General features: G+C 35.8%; 1 protein-coding gene across 2 annotated transcripts in view; it reads left to right on the top strand.

Moving 5' to 3' along the window:
* Positions 1-23,682, top strand: part of WDR12 (WD repeat domain 12) — a 31,573-nt gene extending 7,891 nt beyond the window's left edge. The window contains exons 5-14 of one of the 2 annotated variants that reach the window (XM_082467212.1): positions 308-414; positions 1,316-1,431; positions 2,071-2,225; positions 3,531-3,576; positions 5,066-5,151; positions 14,420-14,560; positions 14,676-14,781; positions 14,948-15,080; positions 15,817-15,889; positions 16,759-23,682. In XM_082467212.1, coding sequence (XP_082323338.1) covers positions 308-414; positions 1,316-1,431; positions 2,071-2,225; positions 3,531-3,576; positions 5,066-5,151; positions 14,420-14,560; positions 14,676-14,781; positions 14,948-15,080; positions 15,817-15,889; positions 16,759-16,836 — 1,041 coding nt within the window. In that variant the 3' untranslated portion in view covers positions 16,837-23,682. Of the gene's footprint in view, positions 1-307; positions 415-478; positions 805-1,315; positions 1,432-2,070; positions 2,226-3,530; positions 3,577-5,065; positions 5,152-14,419; positions 14,561-14,675; positions 14,782-14,947; positions 15,081-15,816; positions 15,890-16,758 lie in introns of those variants that run through there. The other variant, XM_082467213.1, reaches the window with a different exon arrangement.
* Positions 23,683-24,054: the final 372 nt, after the last annotated feature.

The raw sequence follows: 24,054 nt of genomic DNA, 5'->3' as shown, positions 1-24,054 counted from the left end.
CATCATCCTAAACAGAAGCTCTGTATCCATTAAACAACATGCTTTTATGATTTTATAAAGTTTCTTATATTCTTTTTTTTCTACTTTTAGCATAAGTTTTCCAAGGTCATTAATATTTCTTAATATTACTCTTAGCATACTGTTAGGTCAAATAAAGTTTTTCACTTTTTATATGGCTCCAAAATTTCTGGATTCTGAAGGGGAATTACATGAAGGAGATAAATTAAACCGGGGGTCCTTTATTTTCATAATGTACCATTTAAAAACTGCACCACCTGATTGATTTCTGGTTTCTCTCTGTGACTAGGAAGAGGTTGTGGAACTAGAGTACGTGGAGAAGTATACTGCACCTCAGCCAGAACAATGCATGTTCCATGATGACTGGATCAGTGCGATCGACGGGGCAGAGGAATGGTATTGCCAGATGAATGTTTTTGTATCCACTTTAAGTGTACTATATGAATATTTTTCTCTGATTACTTGTTCTTTGTGAAAGTAATTTTGTGATATATATGTATATACTGTGACCATGCCAAAGACCTTTAAATTTAGTGTAGTCAAGAAGAAACATATCTATTAATAGATTTTCTTTTCTGTCTAAAGAGGTTGTAGTGACATTTGTCTTCCGAATAGGTCGTGTGTCTTAGGGCATTTATTTGATTATGTTGCTTTCAAGACCAAGAATATAATTTGTTTCATAGAGGGAAAAAAACCTTTTCTAGCCACAGATCTCCCAGCCTACTACCCTGAAGATGCAGATCATGCTATTTTTAGGGCTGAAAAGGGCAGACTGGAATCAAGAAGGTATGAATCGTTCAGAGCAAACCCCCTCTGGCCTTACTTGTAGAAAAACACCTCAAGAATGGATCTCAGTAGGAGCTTACTTTCAAAGAATGTCTCCCTGGAGTTATTACATAGTTATGTTTTTACTGGTTTTAGTTTTACTTTAAATGGTTCTACTGGTTTTTTATTTAATGGTTTTCACTGGTTAAATACAAAGGACTATTAGGCTTTTCAAACAATTCGCTTAGGGAGTGGTAGTATTTTACAACAATAGTAAAAATGAAGTCTAGAGTTTGTCGGTTACATTTTTATTTTAGGAGGTCAGGAAAAGCCAAATGTAACATCTTCTAATTTATTCTAGTGTGTTTTGAAATCTTAATCTTTATATTAAAGAAGAGTTTAAAAATATAATCCTCAAGGTTAAAAATATAATCCTCAAGGTTTACTTTATCAGTGCTTTAGAAATATAATTGATTTCAGGGTTTGAAAAAAGCTGCTTTTTGTGTTTCATAGGATTTTTTTCTCCTCACAGGATCTTGACTGGTTCTTATGATAAGACTTCTCGGATCTGGTCCTTGGAAGGAAAGTCAATAATGACAGTTGTGGGACATACAGATGTTGTAAAAGATGTGGCCTGGGTGAAAAAAGGTTAGGACTCTGCCTAAATTGAGAGGAATCCTGGATAGGGAATTGGAAATAAGCCATTTTCGATGCTGGGGCAGAATGGGGACAGGATAGGAAATGTCTCATGCCTCAGTTTTTATAAATATAAAATATTTATATTTTAAAATAATATACACATAAAATATACACATAAAAATATATACATAAAAAATATATGTATATATATTTCAAAAATATACACATAAAAAAATCCGTAAATCAGTAGAAGTGAATCCTAAAATTATATCACATAATATATATTTTCAAATTAATATTGAGTGTGTTAAATGCATGTCTTTTATAGTTTTGTTTTGTTTTGTTTCTTTGGCTGCGCCCTGTGGCATACGGGATCTTAGTTCCCCAACTAGGGATCGAACCCGCTCCCCCTGCAATGTAAGCGTGGAGTCTTAACCACTGGACTGCCAGGGAAGTCCCTATACTATTTTTGAAGAATCTTCCCTTTTATACCATCAGTTAGCTTCTTTTTTCAAAGGTGGCTATATGAGGTCTTTTACCTTTTTAACATCTTTATCAACAACTACAAAAAATTCAGTTCTTTAGTTTTGGAACACTATTTAAAATTTTTGTACTAATTTGTTTCTTATCCTTGTGTTCTTTCTTCAGACAATTTGTCTTGCATACTGCTGAGTGCCTCTATGGATCAGACTATTCTCCTGTGGGAGTGGAATGTAGAGAGAAACAAAGTGAAAGCCCTGCACTGCTGCAGGGGTCATGCTGGCAGTGTGGATTCTATAGCTGTTGATAGCACAGGAACCAAAGTAAGTAGCTATTGTGTTATTAGTACTGTGTTCAATTAGAATTTGAGCTTCTTGGTGCTAACATGTCTTTTCTACATAAAGTCACTGTGATCGGCCTACTTCCATAACAATTGGTGACTAAAGAATATGATTTCAAACCAAAAGTAAATACTCGTAATGAGAGATATGAAGAGTCACTCCCTCACTCTGGGTATCTCTGGTTTAGAATTTTATATATATTGCAGAAATTTTAAGAACTCAGGTAAACAGTAATTTCTTTATGTAACCTCCTCAAATCATAGTGATTGACATTTTCAGTCCTTCAGCTACTCATAGTGCTGTCATTAATTGAAAATATCTAGCTGATCACCTAAAACTTAGCATGCACTAAAGTTAGCATTAATCGAGGTTGTTTTACTATTATTGCTGATCTACTCTTTATCACGACAAACTGGTAAAAGTTAGTCAAACTATGAGGGCAACACAGTATTTACTTAAGAGGGGTTACAGACTCCCTCACCATTTGAAAATTCTCCAAACCACAATGAAGTATTCTAGATATAAGAGTGTTTCTTCAGCATTTCTTTGCCAGTTAGCATAACAGAGGACGTTTCTGCATTCAAAGTTAAAAATTTATGAGTATTCATATTGAGCCATAAAGAAGGTTTACATGTTGTTGAGTCCAAACCTAAGTGAATTAACTGTACCCTGTCCTTTGGCTATAAGAGATAGAAACTCATCCTGAACTTTTTTTAGCTTAAAAGACCCAAGGAGGGAGTGATGCACCACATCATGAGCAGGGTGATGATGCATTTGGATCTCAGGAACCAATGGAGTAGAGGCTTGCATGTGGCCAGCACACCTCCTCCCTCTTGTCTCCCCAAATTGACTTCATTCTCTTACCTCAGTCTGGCTTTCTCCACATGGCAATAAAACCTGGCCTTCAATATTCCCAGGTTTTACATCCTATACTGTCTGTCCCTGGAAAAAGATTAACTTCAGCTCTCTAAAACACAAGTTTTCCAAAAAAAAAGGCTCTGAAGGAGGAAGAGACCTATTGCCACAGTGTAGGTCAGTTGCCCACCCTGATCTAAGCAACCATGGCCAGGGTACGGGCCCTATAAGAATGGCAGCTCTTTCAGTTGCCATGAGATTGAGGGTACAACTTCCCAGAGACTAGGAAGACAGGCAGATAGGTGATGCCATAGTAGTAAGAATTTCAGGGCAAAGTAAAGATTTCAAGTTAAATAGCAGGAAAAAAAGCCAGGCAAACAATATGATGGATTATATTGCATACTCTTTTTCCCTTCATATATATTTTTTTAGTTTTGCAGTGGCTCCTGGGATAAGATGCTAAAGATTTGGTCTACAGGTAAATGAAATGTTTCTTCTACTTTGACTTATTAATGATATTTCAAGAATTTCAGTGAAAAAAGACTTTTTAGCCCATATTTTTCTATAAAAAATGGACCAGAGCTTTTTAGGTCACAAATAAAGTACTATAGTATAGAGAAAAATTAGTATATTTCTTTGTGTTTCAAAATGTTTTTCTACTCTACCATCCCCTTATTTATTGGACGATGTCACTGAATCCCTGCCAGTATCAATAACACATCTGGTGCAGTGCGACATAACTGCCTTAGTTCTCAGAGTTCCCTTATTCAGGAATGTGGAAATAAACAAATTACCTTCTGTGTCATCTTGATATACTTCACCATTAGAGAAATTTCTTAGTTACGCTGGTTTACTTTAAAAAAAATGTTTTTAATACAATTTTACCAAACAATTTTCTCACTTTGAAAACGTAGATTAGAAGGAACAATTAGAGGAGCCAAGGGGACTCTTAGAGGAAAGTACCTTGATAATAGTAAGTAGACACTGCTAGAAGAAAAGAGGGGGGAAAACCCACATATATTTTAGAAAGTAGTAGTACAGAACTATTTATTGCATGGGTAAGCAGATCAGAATACCTCTGTTGCTTCTGAGGAAATTGCTATATTACTGTACAACACCCTAAATACAGTTCACAAAGTAGAGTTGGGGAGGGGGGAGATAGTCAAGAAAAGCTTAAACAGTTTTAAATAATTCTGTGTAAAATGGCAGGAAATATAAATCCATTTTAGTTAAAGCAAACAGTTTTGAGGCAGAAAGTTGTTTGTGTAGGAATTTTTCCTTTTGTGAAATACTTTTTGATAGTGCTGGGTAGATGAGATATTATCTATGATTAGTTGTTACCCTTAAGGTGCTTATAGTCTAGTTTGGGAAAAGCACATGACATTTATAAAATAGTTACAAAACATTAAAATCTATGGCTTTTTATCTGGGTTTGCTACCTAGCCAAATGATGGATAACGAAGATTTTTTTAAATCAAAAAATAACTATCTATGAAACACTTTTAATTTATTGTTAGAAAAGTAAAATAGTCAAGAAGAATAAACATGGCTGGAATGTATGTCCTTTTAACATGTGTTTATTTACCATGTCATTCCCTTCTTCATAATATAAATGCAATCTGGTCAGAACTCTCCTACAACTAATAGTAAGCAACTTTTCATAGATATGGTAAACTGATGACTAGCCATAATGATAATCTTTATAAGATACCAAACTGGTTAGGTTTTAGGATTTTAATGTATAATACTTTATTTTTTGCTTTCTCCTTTTCGAAGATGGTAAGCCAGGTATTGTTTTTAGATATAATTTTCCATTAACCAAAATAAGGAGAAATGTTAATTCCCTAACCAGTTGAGATAACATAGAGAAAGTATATACCTAGAAATATAAGAATTATTTGAGACTGTTTGTAATTAATATTTACCTTAAATTTTAACTCTATCAAATCTAATTCTCTGTGATATAGTCCCTACAGATGAAGAAGATGAAATGGAAGAATCCACAAATCGACCGAGAAAGAAACAGAAAACAGAGCAATTGGGACTAACAAGAGTAAGTATTTGTGAGAACTGACAGTACTGGGCTTAGGGGTGTTATTTTTGATAAATTTATTTATTTGTTTATTTATTTTTGGCCGCAATGGGTCTTTGTTGCTGCACTCCGGCTTTCTCTAGTTGCGGTGAGCAGGGGCTACTCTTTGTTGCCGTGCACAGTCTTCTCATTGTGGTGGCTTCTCTTGTTGTGGAGCACAGGTTCTAGGCGCACGGGCTTCAGTAGTTTTGTCATGCAGGCTCAGTAGTTGTGGCGCACGGGCTTAGTTGCTCCGCGGCATGTGGGATCTTCCCGGACCAGAGCTTGAACACGTGTCCCCTGCATTGGCAGGCAGATTCTTAACCACTGCGCCACCGGGGAAGTCCCGGCTTAGGTCTTTATTGACAAATATATGTTAATTTAATATAATTGTTCATATTTAGTTTCCTTTTGTCTTGTCTTGCTGCTTCAACCATAATTAGGCTTTCTTTCAGTAGATCTGTAAATTTTTATTATAAATACTCTGCTGCATTTATTTGAGTTATTGAATGTAGTTGCATTAAGCTAGGTTTACAGCTTGATAGGTTGATTATTTAGCTATTATATTTGGCCTCATGGTGAATTTTTTAACATCTTTGTTGGAGTTCCTCCAACAAATTCACCTCCATGGTGAATTTTAAAGTAGGATCTTTTAATTGTTGAAGATTTCACTAAGTTTAGTGAAATATCTCATTACCTGACTGTTTAATTATAATGTTGCAGACTCACAGACATAGAAAACAACCTTGTGACCAAAGTGGAGAAGGGGTGGGGGGTGGGGCAAATTAGGATTTTGGGATTAACAGACACAGACTACTATGTATAAAATAAGTAAACAACAAGTCCTACTGTAGAGCACAGGGAACTGTATTCAATATCTTGTAATAAACCATAATGGAAAAGAATCTGAAAAAGAAGAGATAACTGAATCACTTTGCTGTATACCAGAAACTAACACAACATTGTAAGTCAACTATACTTCAGTTTAAAAAATAGTAATAGTAATAATGTTTCGTACACTGAGGATGTAATTTTAGTACATCTCCTAAATCAGTAGAAACCAAGAGTTTAATTGAGGTTTTGATTCTGTCATTTTGCTATAGATCCAATTAAATCAAACTCGGAAAGTTAATCCAGATTCTTATTTGCTCTGTTCCATTAGAAGGATATTTATCATAATATGATCTGACCTATATTAATATACTTAGTGAGAAGAACAATACTGAGTCAGATTTAGGAAATCATGTTTCATTCATTTTCTAACAGCTGTAATGGATGTGCATTAAATCAGGCACACATTTGCACGTTATTTCTTACAGTCACCAATAACAAGATATCTTATAAAAACTGTTGAAAATGAGGAATAAGTGATTCCTCAAACTCAGTAAACTGCAGTAAACAATAGCACTTACTGTTTCCAACTGAAAGTAGTGATTTATAATTTATACATTTAAACATAGACTGCTGAATTGCAAGTTCAATGATCTGGTGGCAATTCAGCTTCCTTATCACTTGTCTCATAAGACAAATTAAAGCTGGAAATGCCTTACCAATTGGATAATGTGCCAGTGGTAATTTATTGATGCATATCCCTGATCAACCTTTAAAGAATATATCTGAGTAGAAAAAGACTTCTTGAATTATCAAAATACTTTACTCATAAGGTAGCTTTTTTTTTTAAACCTTTATGTTAGTTGAAGTTTGGCATACATATAATTAAGTATACAGCTCAATGAATTTTTGCAGTTGTGTATACCCAAGTAATCACTATCTAAATCAAAACATCAAGAATTACCGACACCCTAGAAGATGCCCTCTAGGCTCCCTTGAAATCAGTAGCCTCCTAAAAGTGGTCACTGTTCTGACTTATCCTAGATTAGTTTCACCTAGTTTTAAGCTTCATATACAGGTATACCTCGTTTTATTGCACTTTGCAGATAATGCATTTTTTACAGATTGAAGGTTTGTGGCAACTGTGTGTCAAACAAGCCTGTTGGTACCATTTTTCCAGCAGCCTTTATTCACTTCGTGTCTCTGTGTCACACTTTGGTAAGTCTCAAAATATCTCAGACTTTTAAATTATTATTATATTTGTTATGGTGACCTGTGATCAGTGATCTTTGATGTTACCATTGTAATTGCTTTGGGGTGCCATGAACCACGCCCATATAAGACAGTGAACTTAATCAGTAAATGTGTATGTTCTGACTGCTCCACCGACCAGCCGTTCCCCCATCTCTCTCGCTCCTCTCGGGCCTCCCTATTCCCTGAGATTCAACAATATTGAAATTAGGCCAATTAAAAATCCTACAGTGGACTCTAAGTGTTGAAGTGAAAGGAAGTCTCATGTCTCTCACTTTAAATCAAAAGCTAGCAATGATTAAGCTTAGTGAGGAAGGCATGTCAAAAGCTGAGAGAGGCCAAAAAGATAGGCCTCTTATGCCAGTTAGCCAAGTTGTGAATGCAAAGGAAAAGTTTTTGAAGGAAAAGTGCTACTCCAGTGAGCACATGAATGATAAAGTGAAACAGCCTTGTTGCTGATATGAAGAAAGTTTGAGTGGTCTGGGTAGAAAATCAAACCAGCCACAACATTCCCTTAAACCAAAGCCTAATCCAGAGCAAGGCCCTAACTCACTTCAGTCCTATGAAGGCCAAGAGAGGTGAGGAAGCTGCAGAAGAAAAGTTCGAAGCTAGCAGAAGTTGCTTCAAGAGATTTAGGAAAGCAGTCTTTATAACATAAAAGTTCAAAGGGTAGCAGCAAGTGCTGATGTAGAAGCTGCAGCAAGTTATCCGGAAGATCTAGCTAAGAAATTAAACGAAGGTGATACCCTAACCAACAGATTTTCAAAGCCCATAAAACATCCTTCTTTTGAAAGAAGATGCCATCTAAGACTTTTATGAGAGAGGAGAAGTCAATGCCTGGCTTCAAAGCTTCAAAGGACAGGCTGACTCTCTTGTTAGGGGCTAATGCAGCTGGTGACTTGAAGTTGAGGCCAGTGCTCATTTACCGTTCCAAAAATCCTAGGGCCCTTAAGAATTATGTTAAATCTACTCCATCTGTGCTCTGTAAATAGAACAACAAAGCCTGGATAACAGCACATCTGTTTACAGCATGGTTTACTAAGTATTTTAAGCCCACTGTTGAGACCTACTGCTCAGAAAAAAAGATTCCTTTTTAAAAACATTACTGCTCATTGACAGTGCACCTGGTCATCCAAGAGTTCTGATGGAGATGTTCAAGAAGATTAACGTTATTTTCATGCCTGCTAACACCGCATCCATTCTGCAGCCCATGGGTCAAGGAGTAATTTCAACTTTTAAGCCTTATTATTTAACAAATACATTTCATAAGACAATAACTGCCATACTTGGTGATTCCTCTGATGGATCTGGGCAAAGTCATTTGAAAACCTTTGGAGGGACTTCCCTGGTGGTCCAGTGGTTAAGAATTCGCCTTCTAATGCAGGGGACGCGGATTCGATCCCTGGTCAAGAAACTGAGATCCCACATGCTGCAGGGCAACTAAGCCCACGCCCCACAACTACCGAGCCTGCATGCTCTGGAGCCTGCGCACCACAACTAGAAAGAAGCCCGCACGCTGCAACAAAAGATCCTGCGTGCCGCATCGAAGATCCTGCAACTAAGACCCGACGCAGCCAAAACTTTAAAAAAAAAGAATTAAAAAATAAATTTTAAAAAAAGCTTTAAGAAAAAAAAAAACCTTTGGAAAGAATTCACCATTTCTAGATGCCATGAAGAACATTCATGATTTACTGAGGTCAAAATATCAACATTAGCAGGAGTTTGGAAGAAGTTGATTGCAACCCTCATGGATGACTTTGAGGGGTTCAAGACTTCAGTGGAGGAAGTAACTGCAGATGTGGTAGAAATAATAAAAAAAACTAGTACTAGAAGTGGAGCCTGAAGATGTGACTGAATTGCTGCAATCTCATTGTAAGACTTTAATGGATGAGGAGGTGCTTTTTATGGTTGTGCAAAGAAAGTGGTTTCTTGAGATGGAATCTACTCCTGGTGAAAATGCTATAAAGATTATTGAAATGATAACAAATGATTTAGAATATTACATAAACTTAGTTGATGAAGCAGCAGCAGGGTTTGAAAGATTTGACTCCAGTTTTGAAAGAAGTTCTGCTATGGGTAGAATGCTGTCAAACAGCATTGCGTACTACAGAGAAGTTGTTCATGAAAGGAAGAGTCAATCGATGTGGCAAACGTCATTGTCCTCTCATTTTAAGAAATTACCACAGCAACCCCGGCCTTCACCAACCACCACCCGATCAGTCAGTAGCCATCAACATTGAGACAAGACCCTCCACAGGCAAAAATATTATGAGTTGCTGAAGACTCAGATGATGGTTACCATTTTTTAGCAGTATTTTTTAATTAAGGTATGTACTTTTTTTTTATACATAGTGCTATTGCATATTTAGTGTACTACAGTATAGTGTAAACATAACTTTTATATGCACTGGGAAACCAAAAAATTCTTGTGACTCACTTTATTACAGTGTTTGCTTTTTTGTGGTTGTCTGGACCCAAACCCTCAATGTCTCTGAGGTACGCCTGTAATATCTGTGAGATTTCATTCATCTACTGCATGTAATAGTTCTTTTCAGTGATAGATAGAATGCCTTTACGTGAATATACCAGAATTTATCTGCTCTTCTTTTGATGGACATTTGGATTGTTTCTCGTTTTAGCCACCATAAATAAAGTTGCTGTACTTGTTTCTTGGTGCACATATATTGTCATTTCTGCATATGTAGAATTGCAAGAGTAGAATTGCTGAGTGACAGGGTACACACATGTTCAGTTTTCTGAATGTTTAATACTGCCAAAACATTTTCCAAGATGGTTATACCAGTTTATACTCCCACTGACAGGGTATGAGAGTCAAAGTTACTCCACATACATATCACCACTTGATATGGTCAATTTTTTAGTACTCTGATTTTATTTTAGCACATAACATGTTTACATTTACTTACTGTTAAAAGGTGTCTCATTTTGTGATTTCTGGTGGTGTGTAGTGTATTTTAAGTCCCAGCCCTTTGATAGCTAATTTTGAAGTGCCTGTTCATGTTTTTAGCACTTTTTTTTTTTTTTTTTTGCCGCACCACATGGCATGCGGGATCTTAGTTCCCCGACCAGGGATCAGACCCATACCCCCTGCAGTGGAAGCTTAGAGTCTTAACCACTGCATTTTTTTTTAAAGTGTGTTGCTTATCTTTTTCTTATTGATTTGTAAGAGTTATTTTGTATTTTGTTTTTATTTTTTATTTTATTTTATATTGGAGTATAGTTGATTAACAATGTTGTGTTAGTTTCAGGTGTACAGCAAAGTGATTCAGTTATACATATATATGTATCTATTCTTTTTCAAATTTCTTTCTCATTTAGGTTATTACAGAGTATTGAGCAGAGTTTCCTGTGCTATACAGTAGGTCCTTGTTGGTTATCTATTTTAAATAAAGCAGTGTGTACATGTCAATCCCAAACTCCCAATCTATCCCTCCCCCCTTCTCTTCTCCACCCCCCGGAACCATAAGTTCATTCTCTGTGAGTCTGTTTCTCTTTTGTAAATAAGTTCATTTGTATCTTTTTTTTTTAATTCTGCATATAAGCAATATCATCTGATATCTGTCTTTCTCTGACTTATTTCACTTAGTATGATAATCTCCAGGTCCATTCATGTTGCTGCAAATGTCATTATTTCTTTCTTTTTAATGGCTGAGTAATATTCCATTGTATATATGTACCACATCTTCTTTATCCATTCATCTGTGAATGGACATTTAGGTTGCTTCCATGTCTTGGCTCTTGTAAACAGTGCTGCAGTGAACACTGGGGTGCATATGTCCTTTCAAAGCATGTTTTTCTCCAGATATATGCCCAGGAGTGAGATTGCTGGATCATATGGTAGCTCAATTTTTAGTTTCTTAAGGAACCTCCATACTGTTCTCCATAGTGGCTGTACCAGTTTACATTCCCACCAACAATGTAGGAGGGTTCCCTTTTCTCCACACCCTCTCCAGCATTTATTGTTTGTAGATTTCTTGATGATGGCCATTCTGACTGGTATGAGGTGATATTTCATTGTAGTTTTGATTTGCATTTCTCTAATAATTAGCGATGGTGAGCATCTTTTCATGTTCCTCTTGGCCATCTGTGTGTCTTCTTTGGGGAAATGTGTATTTAGGTCTTCTGCCCATTTTTTGACTGGGTTGTTTGTTTTTTTGATATTGAGCTGCATGAGCTGTTCGGAAATTTTGGAAATTAATCCCTTGTCAGTCACATTGTTTGCAAATATTTTCTCCCATTCTGTGGGTTGTCTTTTCATTTTATTTATGGTTTCCTTTGCTATGCAAAAGCTTTTGAGTTTTATTAGGTCCCATTTGTTTATTTTTGTTTTTATTGCCATTACTCTAGAGATGGATCGAAAAAGATATTGCTGCGATTTATGTCAGAGTGTTCTGCTTATGTTTTCCTCTAGGAGTTTTATAGTATCCGGTCTTACATTTAGGTCTTTAGTCCATTTTGAGTTTATTTTTGTGTATGGTGTAAAAGGATGATCTAATTTCATTTTTTTACTTGTAGCTGTCCAGTTTTCCCAGCACCATTTATTGAAGAGACTGTCTTTTCTCCACTGTATATAATCTTGCCTCCTTTGTCTTAGATTAATTGACCATAGGTGCGTGCATTTATTTCTGGGCTTTCTACCCTGTTCCATTGATCTGTATGTCCATTTTTGTGCCAATACCATACTGTTTGAATGACTAGCTTTCTTTTTGTATTTTGTATTCAAGGTCTTTGCTGCATATAGGTATTATAAGTATTTTCTCCCACTCAGTGCCTTGCTGATAACTTTTATTTTTAGGTGTGCACGTTCATAAGCTTGCTTCCACTGTTCATTTTATTTGAGAGAAATCACAATATATTCATTTTTTTCATTTAGGTTTTTATAAGCTTTAAATCTGTGCATTCATAAATTATTAATTTGAAGTTATGCTAGAAACCCTTGAAGTGCTATTTGAAGTGAAAATTAGAAATAATAGGAAAAGTTGGATTATTAAGACCAAAATAAGACAAATATCAAAAAGTTATTTTCTCTCTGGATTTCTTTCTAGTACCTGGCTTGTATTAATATGAGTAATGCTCTCATTCAGTTCATTTATTGGTCATTTGTTTCATATATTAACATACAATAAGGTTTTTTCCACATTTTCTCTCAAAATTGCTGTTTTTCCTGCAGTACTATTCTTTTTTTGAGCATTTGTTCTTTTTTTTAAAATTAATTAATTAATTAATTCGGCTGCATCAGGTCTTAGTTGCAGCACGCAGGATCTTCATTGCGGCACTCGGGCTTCTCTCTAGTTGTGCGCAGCCTCCAGAGCACGGGCTCCTCTGTTGCTTGCCCCATGGCATGTGGGATCTTAGTTTCCTGACTAAGAATCGAACCTGCGTCCCCTGCATTGGAAGGCAGATTCTTAATCACTGGGCCACCAAAGAAGTCCCCTCCAGTACTATTCTACTGAAGTTTGTTTGCAGTAACAGTGCCAAAGTTGACTTTTCTATCTTAAAAAAAAAAAAAAAATGTACATGTAGGAAAGTTCACTCTTTTTGGTGTATAGCTTTTGAGTTTTGATAAATACATAGAATACGTAACTACTACATATTCAAGATACGGGACAGTTTGCCATCCCCTGAAACTCATGTTGCCCATTTGTAGTCCAACCTTTCCTCTCTATTTCTATCACCTGACAACCACTGTCAGATCTCTGTTCCTGTAATTTTTCTTTTTCTAGAATATCATATAAGTGGAATGACACAGTATGTAGCCTTTTGCATCAAGCTTTTTTTTCACATAATGTATTTGAGGAGGGAAGCAAAGAAAGATTCATCCAGATTATTGGGTATCATGGTTTATTCCTTTCAAATGCTGAGTAGTAGTCTATTGTATGGATATACAACAGTTGGTTTAATTCACTAGTTGAAGGATATTTGGGTTGTTTCTAGTTTGACAGTTATGAATAAAACTGCTATAAACATTTGTGGACAGTTTTTTGTGTGAACCTAAGTTTTCATTTTTCTTGGGTAAATACCTAGGAATGGGATTGCTTATTCATATACATTTACCCATCATTTTACATGCCATTTCCTATCCTGGAGCCTCTGATTATGTTACCTTACTTTTTGTTTTGGATCAGAATAGAGGTTGTTCTGTTCCTCACTCCTCTATCAGGTTCCTTTACTACTTTCAGGAAAATTTTAGGGCTGGAAGAGAGACCTAGGGATCATTTGGTCCAGCAGTTGGCAAATAATAGCCCCACAGGTGATTTGGCTGTGGCCTAATTTTGTACTACAGAGTGCTAAGAATGAATTTTTACATTTTTAAGGGGCTTTAAAAACAAAGAAGAACATGGAACTGAGACTGTATGTGGCCTGGAAAGGCTAAAATTTTTACTTTCTGGATCTTTATCAAAAAACTTTGCTGATCTCTAATCTAGTACAACCCCCTTAACATTTAAGAAGGTTAAATGTAACAGAGTTACACAAGCAGATTAACTGTCCCCCATTTCAAGAGTTTTCCTTCTGTCTGTTACATGTTCTTTGTATTTAAAACAGACAGTATACCTAGTTTGATGATTTTAATTTGAGAGGGACATTAGAGATTTTGGAATTCTAATAAATGAGCCATGGGCATTATTTAAAGATTGGATGCTGAAGAAATGAGGTGGTGAGAAGAACCTACTGCAATTAATTAACCTGGAAGAGTTATGTAGAAAATAGCAGCACCTTAACTCAAACCTAGGTCTTTCTGACCCCACAGCTTTTTCTACTAGCTTCTACATGTAACATCTTTGTCAACTGGGAGAATTTAATTAGTGTTAATATTCCTCAAAATGAAAAGTAGAGCAGAAGGGGAAGCAACAGAATACTGTGGAAAGACTACAAATTTTGGAGTAATATTTGGGTTCAAACTCAGATCTGCCATTTATAAACAGTATGACCTTGGGCAAGTTATCTTTCTCAACTTCAGTGTCTTCATCTATAAAATAAAAACAAATATGTCTTGGAGGATTGCTGTAAAGAAGAAATAAGGTAGGATATGAAAGCTAAAGCACCTGACAATATCTGGCATATCGGCTTTAAAAGTAGTAACTATTATTATTGTTTCAATCACTGTAAACCAAAAATGCTTTCCCTTTTGGGTGTCCTTCATTTCTAGACTCCCATAGTGACCCTCTCTGGCCACAAGGAAGCAATATCCTCGGTTTTGTGGTCAGATGCTGAAGAAATCTGCAGTGCATCTTGGGACCACACAATTAGAGTGTGGGATGTTGAGTCCGGCAGTCTTAAGTCAACTTTGGTAAGACAAATTCAGTGCTTCTCTGATTAACTTTGAGCTTTTAAGTGGTAAACTTCTAGGAGATGGTTACTTTTCGCCCACCCTGGTTACATGTGCTTTCCTTTTTTTTTTTTAGACAGGAAATAAAGTGTTTAATTGTATCTCCTATTCTCCACTTTGTAAACGTTTAGCATCTGGAAGTACAGATAGGCATATCAGACTGTGGGATCCCCGAACTAAAGGTGAGTTGTATAAACCTCTGAAGGGAAAATATGAGTGAGTAACGTAAGTTTCTCTTCTCACGAGAGATGTGTCTAAAAAGATAATTTTCTAGAAATTTTTTGGGGGGTTTCTGCCTACTTCTGTTTTCTAAAATTTAATAATGGTTGTCTGTTTTGTTTTGCTCAGATGGTTCTTTGGTGTCACTGTCCCTAACCTCCCATACAGGCTGGGTCACGTCAGTCAAGTGGTCTCCTGCCCATGAGCAGCAGCTCATTTCAGGCTCTTTAGATAACATGGTTAAGCTGTGGGATACGAGAAGGTAACTCCTGTTGATGACTTACAAAGGAAATCTATCAATTGCCCGTTGTATACAGAGAAAATGAAATGAACACTGAAATGACTATCCAAAAGCAGAAGGGTCAAAAAAAAGTTCTCGGTCATATATCCTGAAATGATACATATTGATATCAAAAAGGAAGGCCAGGATCAAAGGAATTTTCTTAATGTTAATATGTTGGGGTTTTTTGCAATCTGAATGAATTTAATTGTGATAGTTTATGAAATCCATCTTTCTGACCTTGTTATGTAATATAGGAAAAAACCCCTGAACCTTAATATAAATATGATAATTACAGAATTAGAAGGCCAGTGGCCTGAATGAATGGAACTGTGGTCAAATTGTAAATTATATGTTAATAGGAAATTAAGTAAAAATACAGAATTTTAAAGATAATCAAAATTTAAAGGTTCCTTTCTTATTCATCAGTTAGTGCTACGATACTAATATATGCAGAGGGCCCCCAAGAGAACGCATATACAATTTATTTACATATTTCTACAAGTAGAATGGAGAGGCAGTAACCAAAACCACAGTTTGCTAATGATACAGGAAAAACAGGAGAGGTAGTCAAGTAAATGCTCAGAATTTTAAGATTAAGTGGTTACTGGGGCAAGGATGGTAAGCTAAAATTTTCAGAAAAGTATAAATGATTAGTCATATATGTTTGTTTAATACTATGAAATGCATATAACATGTTAATATTTTCGTCTTTTAGTTGTAAGGCTCCTCTGTATGATCTGGCTGCTCATGAAGACAAAGTTCTGAGTGTAGACTGGACAGACACAGGGGTAAGAATTTATTAGTTATTTGGTAGAGAGGAAGAAACTACATTATATTTTTAGAATAAATCTGGTATTTGTGTTTACAGAGTTATTAGTTTCAATATATCTGATATTTATAATTCTGTATTCTAAGTTCCATTAATATTCATAAAATCTCATATCTCATTTAAAGAAGAAAAAATTGTCCTTTAATATTAGGAGTAGTAAAATTTGAATATTTTGAAGCAGTTTTTTTCTCATGAGTATTTTAATAAAATGTTTTAAGTCCCTAAACTTGCTACTTCAGACTAATTGGATCAAAGTATTTGCTACTTAGAAAAATCTTAGATAATATGGCTGTATTATAAAATGTTCTTAAAGAATTACAATTTAATTATACACACACACACACACACACACACACACACACACACACACATAAAAGCTCTTATTGCCTAAGAACGCTTTCCTAATACAGGTCTGAGGGCTGTTTGAAAAATTTGTCATATCCATTTACCTACAAACAATAAATGTGCCATCTTTTAACAACTTAATTTTCTTAAACAGATAGAACTATATTACCCTTCAAACTTTTAAATTTCATTACATTTCTTAGCAAATGCTTCATAGAAAGTACAGTAGCATATTACGCCTCAACCAAATTAAAATCACCACTTCTAAAGTTTTAATATAGGGTATATATATAGTATATGTGTAATATAGTAGTGAAATTTGATGCAATTGGCCCGTTTTAGTATTAACTCTCAATGCAAGTTAATTGCTCATCCACGATTCCTTCTGTATCAGAATCATCAGTATTTAATTAGGTTCAGCAATCATATGAAATAATTGTATTTACTTCTGTGTTTATGTTCTTTTCCTCTCCCTCTACGCAGTTACTTCTGAGTGGAGGAGCAGACAATAAATTGTATTCCTATAGATATTCACCTACGACTTCCCATGTGGGCGCATGAAAGTGAATGATAAATTTGGCTACAGAGATTCCTTCTGTAAATGAAATTGATAGAGAATTCTCAGATTACATCAATGCAGGTACAGGAAGCAGCCTTTTAGATTAAAGTTTATATACTATTTCACCCTTGATGATAGTTATCACTGTCTTTTTCTTTATTGTGTATTTATTATACAAGTTATGTTTATTAAATGTAAAATATGGTCTGCATTCTCTACCTTATGAAAACCCTTGAAATTAAACTGAGTTTTTAATTTCTCTTTTAAAGGTATTGGTTTGAATTAAGAATTGCTTTTGAAATGCTATAAAAGCATTATTAAAAATTCAGTAATTGTTCAGATTTTTATCTCTAAGGGAGAAACTTCACTTTTTAAAAAGTTAGCTGCTTAAAAAAAAAGCATCTAAAAAAACTAATAAATTTTAATAGAGAAAAAATTAGAAATACAATCTGTGTTTGGTAAAATAAAATACAATAAATAAATACAATAAAATACAGTAAAATTAGAAATACAATCTGTGTTTGGTAAAATATGTCTAACTATAATAATGTCCTTTGTAGATATCCAGAACATTAAAACATGTAGATATTTCCAGTTAATTAAGAATTTCTTGAAATGTTTTAAATGAAGTACTTTGTATTAAAGATAAGTCAGGGAGGGGACTTCCTTGGTGGCCCAATGATAAAGAATCCGCCTTCCAATGCAGGGGACGTGGGTTCGATCCCTGGTTGGGAAACTAAGATCCCACATGCCACAGGGGAACTAAGCCTGCATGCCACAAACTACAGAGCCCACGCGCTCTGGAGCCCACGCGCCACAACTACAGAGCCCACGTACCCTGGAGCCTGTGTGCCACAACTAGAGAGAGAAAACCCACGCACCACAACTAGAGAGGAGCCCGCCTGCCTCAATGAAGATCCCGCATGCCGCAACTAAGACTGGATGCAGCCAAAAATAAATAAAATCTTTTTAAAAAAAAGATAAGTCAGGGAATTCCCTGGAGGTCCAGTGGTTAAGACTCTGCACCTCCAGTGCTGGGGGCCTGGGTTCAATCCCTAGTCTGGGAACTAAAGATCTGGCAAGCTGCGTGGTACGGCCAAAAACAAAATTTTTTTTTTAAATAAAGGTAAGTCAGACTCCTTTAAAAATAGCATACAGATTTCATGGTAACCAGGAATCTCTCTCCCAAACTTATCCTTGTATATAGATAAGAATTAGATTCTTCAGACAAAACCTTTCAGTCAGTATTAGATAAAAATATTCTAAAATTTTTTTATCATTAGCATTTATCTAAATTCATATATACAAAATATTTAAAGTAAATGTCTTAAAATGTGACTTTAATGGATTGGTATTTCTCAAGCAGAGCACCTCAGCCTCTAAGTAATATATGGGAAAATCAGTTTGGTCTCATCATTAGACTCTGATGCCATATATCTCACGTGAGGTTCCTATCACAGAGGTCTAGGAAACAACCACCATAACTTCGCTGCAATTGAGAGCCAGATTTACAGTGGATTAAACCAGGTGGAAGATTAGTTCTCTCGTCTGGAGAGGTCCAGAGGCAGTCCAGTGCTGGTATAGTGGTTTTGTTCCATACTCCTTAGGGACCTGGGCTCCCTCTGCCCCTGTGATACAGTCATCATAGCTCACAAGAGCTAGAGCTCCAGGTACATCATTTCTTAAAAGACAGTAATATTTTAATGCCCAAGAAGTGAATAAAGGTAGTTGTAAAATTCACAAAGTCTGTTTTTCCCATTTTGTGCAGAATGGTGTAGATTTCATCATATTTGCAGTCTCTGGAAATATAACTTTCAAAGGACAAAGATGAATTTATATTCCTGTTCTGGATGGTCCCTGAATGAATCTTAAGGGCAGAGTTATTTAAAATAACTTTCTTAATTCACCCAACCTGGACTGCTCACAGGTAGTATGCATACACTAGGTGGTTAAAGTAAAGAGTCCTGTTTATTAGATAAAAGACAAAGAAGGAAGTGGCATCAAGTCCTGGTCCTTAGCCTGTTCTTAACTCTGGTTCCAAGGCAGGATACATTCATGGTTCAGGTATTCTCCTTTGAGATGGATGTAACATTAGTGTCTAAGTCTGTTAGAGGATTGTCTGATTGATCTCTACCAAACTTCTCTTTCTGTGTAACACAAGTGATTAGATCTTATTCCCCAAACAGGAAGAACATGGGAGGCCAACAGAAGCCTAGAAGACTTAAGTCCTTTTAAAACAGTGCTGTCCTACCTCCCATCCTCCATCTTTTCTTCAGAAGTAGGAGTCTCCCTTTCAATAGTCCATTTTCCTCCATTTTAGTCACACCAGAGATAGGGGCCTTACATGGACTTACTTGCTCCTAAGATTTGCTTCGGGAAATGAGTGGAGCTGCTTTTCTAGTGCTGGGAGAAGTTTGGAACCAGACAGTGCAGAGTTCAGGACCCACAGACCAGTATAGGGTTATTTATGCTGTCTTGCCATAGTAATGCAGTTAATAAGCCTGTTGATACTTGTTCAAATTCCTTTTCTTACAGTTTAACAGCAAACTTCCTAATTTTAAAATTAGGCTCCAAATGTACCCTAATTGCTGAAAAAGGCAGCTCAAGGAATAAGGCTGACTTTCCACCATGTATAGGGTCTCTGCTGGGGTGGAGGAAGGGGGAAAAAAAACCCAAAATGTGTAAGACATGGAGACTACCTTCAAAAAGGTCACATTCTCACATGGGAGATGTTCAATTAAAAATTAGTTACAACAGTATCCTAAGTGCAAAGAAAGATGTAAATCTAAGGTAGAAAGGAGCAATTAGCTTTGTGGGGAGCAAGTTGGCTGTCAAGAAAGGCATGTAGAAGAGTGACATTTGAGCCAGATTTGGATAGAAAATTGGTTGGGAAAGTGAAGATGCAGGTTATTTCTGGCAGGGGAAGAAGCACAGAAGCATTAGAAATGATAGCTCAGAAATACTGTGAGGAAGAAAGCATAATATTTTTTCATATGCTAAGAAGTTTAATTTTGTTTTCCTCTTAAATAAAGCGGCCTTCCAGGTCTTATCTAAGACATGATGATCTTATATTGGAAAATGAAAAAAAAAAAAAAAACCTGGCTGTTACGATTACCTAGAGATTATTAGGGTAGAAATCTGAGTTACTTAAGATTTTTAGGAGTTCCCTGGTGGCGCAGTGGTTAAGAATGCACCAGCCAATGCAGAGGACATGGGTTCGAGCCCAGGTCTCAGAAGATTCCACACGCCGCGGAGCAACTAAGCCCGTGAGCCACAGCTTCTGAGCCTGTGCTCTAGAGCCCGTGAGCCACAACTACTAAGCCCATGTGCCACAACTACTGAAGGCCGCGTGCCTAGAGCCCGTGCTCCACAGCAAAAGAAGCCACTAAAAGGAGAAGCCTGCCCACAGCAATAAAAAGTAGCCCCCACTTGCCGCAACTAGAGAAAAGCCCATGCACAGCAACAAAGACCCAATGCAGCCAAAAATAAATTTATTTTTAAAACAAGATTTTTATTCTACATAAAATGTTACAATAGCTTAACTGTCAGTAGCTGCCCAATTTTTTTTTTTTTTCATATTCTTTGAATTTAGAATGACCGTTTTGGAACTGTTGTCAACAATGCATAATAATATATTGGAATGCTTCCTAGCATTATCAGGGGGAAAGAACAAATGAAAGTTTTAATTGACATAAAATACACATAATTGAACAAACAACCCTGCAAAATGAAACATACTATCTGGGAATTTCTGATAAGAACATTGAAATCTGTTTATAAAAATTCTTTTGATGTATTATATAGTTTTGAAAAATCAGTTGCTTATAAGGAGAAATATTAATCTTTGTGATGTACTACCATACCTCCTATTCTTAAAGGGGAAAAAAATGACACTTTAACACTATGCATGTGCAAGGGTATTCAATTAATATCTTTTTTATTAAGAAAGCCACTAGTTGGAATCAGGTTTCATTAGACAAGTGATATCCAAACTTTGCTAATCAGAAACTGCCAGGTATAAAAATAGCAGGAATTTTTAAGTCACTTTAATACTGACATTTTTTGACTATCATAGACTTCTAGCAGTAACCATATTAATAATGTTAATTATTATTTTGTTATGTAAGCCAAATATATCTTTAATATAACTTAGTAGAAAAGGAGTTTTTTGGTTTAATAGAATTAGATTGGCTATCGTTGGCTATTAGTTCCACTGGTTCGCAGGTTTGAGGAAGTATATTATCTAATGGCAGTGTCTATAAAAACAGCAAAAAATTAACCCACCGTAACAATCATCTGACATTTTATTTTATTTTATTTTATTTTATTTTATTTTATTTATTTGGCCGTGCTGTGTGGCTTGCAAGATCTTAGTTCCCCGACCAGGGACTGAACCCCAGCCACGGCAGTGAAAGCGCCGAATCCTAACCACTGGACCGCCAGGGAACTCCCATAAAAGATCTTTATTTTAAAGAAGAAGAATATATATGTTAGGTCAAATTATTTGACCAGATTTCATGCAACAAGTAAAATGGCAGAGTAACAGTCTGAATTTGGATTTATCTGAGTCTAGAGCTCAAGCTCTTAACCATACATATTCTGCCTATTCTTCAGTCATGCATGAGAACAATGATTTTATACATGCAAAGAATGAGAAAATGTCTTCACCTACATGAAAGAAAGTTTATATATAAATTTAAGTGGCAGTTATTGGTACCAAACTACCATGTTATGTTCAGCTTTGCACGTTTTTGCCTTAAAAATTTATTTCAATTTTAGTATACCACTAAATGTATTAGCATAATAATATGTAAATATGTACTTTAAAGATCCATTTCTGTATTTTCATATAGGAATCGTATATAAGCAGAAAGGAACTTTAGAAATTATCCTGTTATTCATATCATTTTAATTATCATGTTATTCATGTTATTAAAGGAAATCACAACCCAAACAAGTTAAATATCTAATGTGAAGGTATACAGTCAATTGGTGATAGAGATAGGAGACATGCTTCTGGGTAATAAAGACCACAGAGAAATGATCTTGGTTAGGTACAATTTGATAGAAAGTTTAGAAACGTCAAACAATTCTATGTACAGTCATATGCCTGGGACTTATTAATACCAAATAAAGTTCAATGGTGGTTTCAGGGGGAGGAAGTACTTTTTATATGTCTGTAACATTTCACATTAAAAAATAATCACTTCAATAATACTGTCTAATTCTAGCCTTACTTGAATAAACAAAAATGCAGTATGGGAGAGCGAGCACGCTTACCTTGTCACGTTTAAGTAATTACTAGTACGAGCACCTGGGAAGATAGCGTCTCCCTACTCTGACTGCCACTTCCTTGATAAAATCAGATTATGGGGGGCGGGGAGGGGTGATGAATTGGGAGATTGGGATTGACATGTATACACTAATATGTATAAAATGGGTAACTAATAAGAACCTGCTGTATAAAAAAATAAAATAAAATTTAAAAATTAAAAAAAAAAATCAGATTACAAAGTAAGTGGAACACCTTGAAGAAATGGAGCTATTTCCATGACAGCAGGCTCCATGACATCAGGTTCAACAGATCCCTAATCCTTAAGAGTAAAACAGTACAAAAGGGTAGAATTATTAATATGCTTTCTAATATAAGTTGAGGTTTTACTTAGGATATTAACCAGAGGTTTGCTTGATGGTGCAGAAATAAAAGTAAAGATCATTGCTCTAAGGAAATCAGGACTCCAGGTTGGGATCCCAGATTTGCGGATCTCCACATTCCAAGCCATCTAATGGTCTTCTTTTCTAGTTAGCTTGTGGAAGCCTACAATGGAGGAAAACACTGTTTATACTAGGATAAATCTGTTAATATGTTGATAGGATATTAAACAGCAGTTCTCTAAATGTTTGTACTTCTTAATGAAATTAAACCCTCCTATATAAAGTGTTTTCATGGTGTTAAATCCTTTCATTTTCTAAAAAAGGTTTTTTTTAAGAAAAACTAAATTTTAACTACTGCAGTTGCCTCATTTGTTAAGGGACTCGTACAATGCCATTTAAATAAATAGTTCCTACCCATCCAACACCGTGAGTGAGAAGACCTGATTCTTGCCCAGGAAGAGTGTCAGTAGCTCTACCTTGTTTACTGACACCTTTCCTGTACTGTGCCCCTACCTGCACACTTTTCTTAGTGACCTATGAAGGAAAGTGATTATGTGTAAATGCTACATTATGTGGCTCAGAGACACTGTATATCTCTCGGTAATTTTCCCCAATTAAGTGAACAAAACCAACAGGTCTAGCCCCGGAGTTACTACCCTGACTTCCTGCTGTGTTCCTTGGAGGCCCTTTCTCTGCTTCAGACTGAGTTAAACTTCATTCTGTTGGAACAAGCACTTCCTAAAATATCCCAAGAAACTTAACTATGGTGCATAGTAACAATTGGGAAGTCATCTTGCTTACCGTATTAGAATAATTTGTTTTAGGTAATTAATACTGTATACTTCAGTTGTCAATTAGCTATCTTTTTTCTGTTCATTTATTGATTGAATAAACATTCATTCAGAACCGAGTGTGTATTAGGCACTGTGCTAAGAGATAAGGCTATGGAAATGCATAAGAGGAAGCATCTAATGGGGGAGACAGGCAGGTAAGTACTCACAATACAGTACAGTTGTTGAATTTGAGAGTAGAGGGACACCAAGCTTGGCATGAGTGAGTCAGGAAAGATCCGAGGAAGTACAGCAATCGTTATATTTGCCAAATACTAATTCTTACGCTTTTAAGGATCTGGACTTTGAGACTCTGAGGAAAGCTTAGATTCTTTCCTCTAAAAAAAAAAAAAAAAGCCAAAATTTTGCATATTATTTTATGTATTCACCTTGACACCCCATATGTCTCAGGGTAAGCATTCCTGGTCTACAGACTTAATATTTTCAGTCCAAATTAACTCTGTAGCATAAATAGCCTACCCTTTTCCCTATTCTAAAACTGCTTTTTTCAGGTCTTTAAGTTAAATACTTTGTAATAACATTCTAGAATCTTACCACATCTTTATGTCTTTCATGTTATAGACTAGTTACCACCTCAAGCGTCAAAGTTTTTTTCCTTGCTAGCCCATATGTCACAGTTGTGATTAATTCATATTTTGTAAAGTTTTAGTTAAGTTGATAATTTTTGTGTCACCTTTAAAAAGAAAGCACTTTGGGGACTTCCCTGGTGGTCCA

Source organism: Balaenoptera physalus, assembly GCF_965194825.1.
Source record: "Balaenoptera physalus genome assembly, chromosome: 6".
Lineage (NCBI taxonomy): Eukaryota > Metazoa > Chordata > Mammalia > Artiodactyla > Balaenopteridae > Balaenoptera > Balaenoptera physalus.
The sequence above is the reverse complement of the archived record's forward strand: the minus strand, read 5'-3'. Positions and strand labels throughout refer to the sequence as shown.